The sequence below is a fragment of the Apteryx mantelli genome, chromosome 18, assembly GCF_036417845.1.
Source record: "Apteryx mantelli isolate bAptMan1 chromosome 18, bAptMan1.hap1, whole genome shotgun sequence".
NCBI classification, from domain to species: Eukaryota; Metazoa; Chordata; class Aves; order Apterygiformes; family Apterygidae; genus Apteryx; species Apteryx mantelli.
The window spans coordinates 1,394,416-1,400,415 of record NC_089995.1 but is presented as its reverse complement, the minus strand read 5'-3'; the positions used below and the strand labels follow the sequence as shown (position 1 = coordinate 1,400,415).

Here is a 6,000-nt window from a genome sequence, read left to right as displayed (position 1 = left end):
AAGCAGGGGCAGGATCCAAGCTGCACACACAGCCCCATCTCTGGATGGCAGGGGGCTCCCAGGGCACCAAAGTGTGCCAGAGCAACAGGTGAACTGGCTTATCTAGGAAATAGCACTGCCAACCCACAACAGCCATGCAGTTGGAGCACACTGCATGTCCCTCCAGAACACCAGCAATCTTGCTTCAACCTCCAACCATTAACCATAGACACCACTTTAAGAATTAGTTTTCAGTTTGCCCTAGAGTTGGGAAGAAGCCCATCAAAACCAAACAAGCATACCGAGGGAGGAAAAACTGCAGACAGCTATGAATTGAGACTGTATTTGTTTATTTATTTTTTTTTAAATGGTAAGTCAGCCAGCTGTCCTTGCTGCTGTAAGTTCTGGTCCTCCAAGGTGGCAAGGAAACAGAATGGAAGTCAGGCAGACACACACACACTTGCTTCCAGATATCCAGGCTTGCTCAAGAGATTAGCTATGCAGCACAGTCAGCATTGACATCCTGCTTCACCCATCCTGGCTAGACCCTGGAAAATACACCACAAGCTCTCAGTGCAACTCACCTAGGATGATGAACAGCAGGAAAAATGACCTCTGCCCCTGGGATCAGAGCAGATCATTTGACAACTCAGAAGATGGGCTACTGCCCGCAGACTACCAGCTCAGGAAAAGCAATTTTCTGGGCCAGTCACCTGGCAGTCTGGCTACTTTTGGAAGCATAAGTAAAAATTAATTCACATTTCCACTGTGTTCCCAATTTAAGCACTAGAGATCTCTAAAACTGCAAAAGCCTTACAAACCCCCCAAAACCATACAGTGCAACCCAGCAAGTCAGTATCTCTACCCAAAGATTAAGACCAATGCTGAATTTGAGTCACATTATTTGTGGCCAAGCTTTGACAGGATCTAATTTCATGTTACAAGATTTATGGTAGGTGGGCAGAAGTCTCTAATAGCACATATGCACAGACAATATACAATGTTCACTCAGACATCATTCAGAGTTTTACTTTTATTTATTTTTTTGCCTTCTGAATCACCAACACCCTGGTTGAAACTTCTTTGGGATTCCTCCCCCAACCCCAGGAGGGCAGCACAAGATCTCCCAACTTGTTCAAGCAAATGAATGAAAAAAAAATTCCCAGTGAGATCACTCAGCATGGGGCCAAATGCTTATTTTGAGGGGGCAGCAAAGAATTCAGTGGCAGCAGATCTGGCTTCAAGAAACCAGACTGAAAAGGAGGCCTATAAAGGGGAAAATGGGCTAAAAAATATTTAGCAATCCTTCCTCTACCCAAAGAGCAGGGAGATAAGGAAAAAATAGTCATCTGATTACACACAGGGTATATATTTTTACACACACTTTTACACACATCTAGATATAGTACATGTAAAAATATATGCTATACATATGCCCATTCTCACCAAGGTGCTTTTACTACACCATCTGCACTGTGTGTATGGGCATGTATACGTGTGTATGAATTAAATGTACAGGTACTAAGTGTATATGTGCATATGTACACATACATACAGGCAGGCAGCCTAACATTAGCCACCCTTACCTTCCTCTTTGTACAAAACCCAGTCCTCCCACCCTGTAATACCATTACACTCCCCACCCCTCCCCTGCCCCAGCCCACTTTGAAACAGGTCCCCCAGTGTAGCAGCTTCTTTCTCAACAAGCAATTCAAGGAAAATAATTAAGGGAAGGGGAGAAAAATGAAAGCAAAGTGTGTGGCTCATGCCCATACTTTCTCTGTGGTCCTTCCAGCTCCCCTCCTGTGCCTGGAGTAGGGTACATTTTTCCTCTTGGGATCAGCTGACCAAACACTGCCTCTTCCCCTTTGCCAGCTTATTGCACGTTTGTTTTCTGGGCTGCATTTCAACACCTCTGCATTACATTCTACAGATCCTGTCATCTTCTCACTTCAATAAAATAGAGGAACACAACCCCACCACACTCTGTCCCTGCCCACCCATCCTCCCCCCACCCACCATCCCCATCAAAAGAAAAAAAAAAAAAAATCAAGAAAGGCTGCTTGCTAGCAGAGTGCAACAGTAGTACACACTGAATAGGTGTTCTCTTCAGGAGCTCTGTGGAAGAGAGGTTATTTCTAACACAGTAAACGAAGCCATGCAAAAGGTGAGGAAGTGAGCAGAAGGAGGAAAAATTAAAGGATGAGAAGGAAGAACAAAGGTGAGGAGGAAGAAGAACACAGCATGGCAAGTGCTCAAGGCTTCATGTTTTGTTGTCCTCTTCTTGTAAACAAGCTAATAATTCTCATTAGATAGAACAAGTAAAAAGACTGAAGTTCCAAGTTGAGGAGCTGGACTTTCCAGGAGTCTGTTCAGTCCATTCAGCAACACCACAGCCAGTGAGAGAAAAGAGGGGAATTTTCTTTTTTTGTTTTTGTTTTTTTTTTTTTCTAAAATCTTCATTACTTAAAGCTGAGAGAAAAAAGCCAACTCAGGAGCCCTTTTCAAGGATGGCTCATTGTCTCTAGACTGAATAAATCACACTAGTTTAGAGAGAACCTTTTTTCCTTTTTAATGACTTATAAAAACCACACGGTTCCTTCTTCTGCCTCTCTGCTCAAAGGCGGGTCTGTGCCTCGGGAACGTAGATCTCGATGCTGTCTGCACTCTCTGTGGCTGAGTTCTGCCGGACAGAGGCAGCCCGCTTGGCTGCCATGAGACGCTTGCGAGCTTCCTGGCGTTGCTTGTCTGAATCGGAGGCTTTGTCCCGGTTCAGTTGGGTTTTGGACTTGGCTGGCTTCTTTGGCACTGGAGGGGGTGGTTTCTTCTCTTCCTTTAGGGAGACAGTAAGGAAAACCCCAAATATAAAATAAAAATGCACATACAGAAGGTTGCTCTCTACAGTGGGGACTCTTATAGTCTGTGACACTAAGCAACAGGACTATGAGTAACAGGTGAAAGAAGCAGAAGCAGTTCATGCAAGACACTCATACAATCAGTTTTCTAATTTCTAGAAGTAGATCACCGTGCATTTAGTGGTACAGAGGCCTTTTGTTAAGTGGACTGGGGTTTACAGCCTACTTCTGTGGCCCAGCTGTGGATCAGAGCTTAGACTGGACTTCATGCTGGAACTGCAAAATTTTAATATATGCCCAGTCATAGTACTTTCCTCCCAAAAGTCTGGTCATAAAGCCTGGCCTATGAATGCAGCCCACCCTGCATTTTCAAAAGGTTCCAGGAGATGTTTTACACTACTCAGGACAGATCAGTTACAACCTATTTATGTAGTGCTTAACACTAGAGGCCTCTGTATTACTGCTCCAACAGTATACTACTCATCTCTCCAGTCTTCTCCCCATCATAACACTTTTTCCCCTTGTACAAAATTGTTTCCATTATTACTCAAGAGGAATGTTCTTAATGCATTGCAAATTGTGCCTACATGCACAGGGAGGATGGCTGATGGACATTGCAGTTGCTTACCTGACCAAGTGTTAAAAGCATCAGGAAGGGCAGTTACATTATAGAGGGATTACATGGCACAAGTGGGAGACGGTAGAGATTTTACAGATTTTTCTGTTTGCAGATAGAAATAAGAGAAAGACCTCTGATACCCCAAACATTTGTGAGGTGTTCTGGCCACTCTAAACTGCCCCACACTCACCTTTCTCTCCGGTGTCTCTGCCAATTGCCAGCTGTTAGCTTTCAGGTGGTACAGCTCATCAAATTTCATGCTGATGTCTTCAATGGACAACTGCAGGAGATCCCAAAACCCAGCTAGGTCCTGAGCTGTGGGTCTGGGATTGGCATTAGGGTTCTACATGGAAAAGCATTAAAAAAGGTTTATTAGAGAATATACCCTCTCTGCCAACTACAGCAGTCTGGGCAGTTTACAAATTCACCTTCTGTAATTCTATCCCTCCTGATAACTAAAACTTCAAATCCCATAGAAGACATCAGCCTTAAATGCACACAGACAAGGCCATTATTTACAGCCAAATGCTTTTTTGTCTAAAGATCTGGATGGTATTTTTCTCACAGGAGTCCGAAGAAGAATCCTGAAAAGGCACCCTGATAGCAGAAAGCAATAGCTCCATTATTTCAAAGGCTTCCCTGGCTAGTACTAATCCCACAGCAGCATCCAAGTGAAGGCCCCTAGAACACACTTCAGAGTTAAAACACTTAGTTTCTTGTTTAGATATCCTGATTTCAGGCAGAGTAATAATGGAACAGGAGCTGGACAGCACACAATGTGCCTCACAGCTAGTAACACTTGGAGAACTTGCATGTGCCACTGTACAGAAATATAGCTTGTCACAAGCAAAGTGATTTTGCTACATTCCCTGGCAAAACAATGTGGAAGTGTATCATTAATTTTCAAATTAGGTTGAAAAATTAAGTACTAAAGTAAATTTCCGCCAAATAAGAACAGAATTTCCCCAATTCTGAGGCATCTGAACTGCCATCATAGCCCTGGATTGTCTCAGAGAAACAAGGGATCAGAGGTAAGTTGGCACACAAACTGTCAAAGGAAGACCTCAACACAGAGCTTTAAAAGCCTGGCTGATACTTTTGTTGCTGCTAATTTCTCAGCTATGATCAGCCAGAGATCAGCAAGCAGATGTTCAGCACTTCACCCCTTCCTCTTCTTCCTGAGTTTCTCTAAGTTTCTTTCAAGCAAAGGGGAATTCACCTCTGAGGAAGTTAGTGAATCCATAACATGGTAAAACTTGAACCTGCCTCCTGTTCTCCCTGCAAAACTCCACACAGACCCCCATCTATCCCCAAGCTAGCCCCATTTTGTTCTCAGCAAGGGCAAACCCTTGCATTACATTTGAAGAAATCAAATTCAAGCAGTGCTTTACAATCATCCAGGGACAGTCCTGTGGAGATGATTAAGCCATCTACATAATCCACATGCAAAGCAAGCATGTTTAGAGAGGAACTGTAGGCTTTTCAAACACCTTCCTATTTGGGAAAACCTCTGTGATTCAGCTCGAAAAGCCCTTTAGGAGTAGAGAATAAAGAGGTTGTTTCCAGGACACACAGCAGTATGGCTAGGTGAGAATTCAGACTCAAAGAGTCTCAGACAGTGTATTTAGCATGCCCTGATCAGCAGTTCAAGGGAAATTCCCCTGTGCTCACATGAGCACCAGAAGGAATTGTAAACACTCATCCCTGAGCAAATGACAGCCTAAAAATTGCACGTTCAGAATAGACATTGAAGATGTCAGCCTCCCACTGCCCAGCTGCTGTTTAAAAACAGCTTTCATCCATCATGGCATGATTGTCAGGTTGCAGGACACAGCTGCTTTGGCTTTGCTGTACAGCACTGTTGCACTGACAGTAGCCTGTTAATAGCCACTTATATTCCTGCAGTGCTGTTTAGACAAATACAGCCCCCTCCCCCAAATCAGGAGAAAGATCTGGACTCACCAAGTTTTGTTCACAGAGTCCATGGAATTGCTGGAACTTCTGTGACATTAGTAACTGTGCACTGCCCACTGCACTGAGGACTTTTCCTAAGACTATGGGAAGAAAAAAGTCTTGGTTAAACAGATTGTTAAATGCAGCAAGATACCTCCTAACAATTGTTTAATTGGGATTACATTTGTTCTGTGATTAAAATTGTCCTTTTCACTCTTTGTTTTAGGACGGTCACACCGATGATAGCCTACTATGATAAATACTGAGCTGCTCCCTTGTCTCAGTATAATGATTTCCCCTTATTCTTCTGCCACCAATCACCAGGATAGCTGAGACCATTTTGGGTGGCAGATAATATTTTCTGTTTGGAAGAAAGTTGGCTGAGGAAGTGCCAAGTTGAGGAATTCTTGGAGAGCTTTTAAACACCTTCCTTCCTCTGTTTCATTAGGAAAGGAGTTTCAGAGATCCCCACAGAACTAACTGCTGCCAGGGAAAGAAGCTCTATTCAAACTGCAGTCAGTAGCTTTCTCTGCCATCTACTATTGCTCCTTCTAGGGCAGCCCAAAAGCAGACCAACTGCACTGAGATCATTAC

At 43.6% G+C, this 6,000-nt stretch overlaps 1 protein-coding gene and 1 long non-coding RNA gene across 2 annotated transcripts in view; both read right to left on the bottom strand.

The window, feature by feature from the left end:
- Window positions 1-312: 312 nt before the first annotated feature.
- Window positions 313-1,965, bottom strand: LOC106499900 (uncharacterized). Its single transcript, XR_001295295.2, has 2 exons — window positions 1,755-1,965; window positions 313-527 (listed from the first exon to the last, which is right to left on the bottom strand). It is a non-coding gene; the product is annotated as an uncharacterized lncRNA (long non-coding RNA).
- Window positions 1,966-2,014: 49 nt separating this feature from the next.
- Window positions 2,015-6,000, bottom strand: part of DLGAP4 (DLG associated protein 4) — a 75,497-nt gene continuing 71,511 nt past the window's right edge. Inside the window, exons 10-12 of the mRNA XM_013961540.2 lie at window positions 5,416-5,507; window positions 3,644-3,796; window positions 2,015-2,812 (exon numbers count right to left, since the gene is read on the bottom strand). Of these exons, the coding sequence (XP_013816994.1) occupies window positions 2,597-2,812; window positions 3,644-3,796; window positions 5,416-5,507 (461 nt within the window). The 3' untranslated portion in view covers window positions 2,015-2,596. The remainder of the gene's footprint in view (window positions 2,813-3,643; window positions 3,797-5,415; window positions 5,508-6,000) is intronic.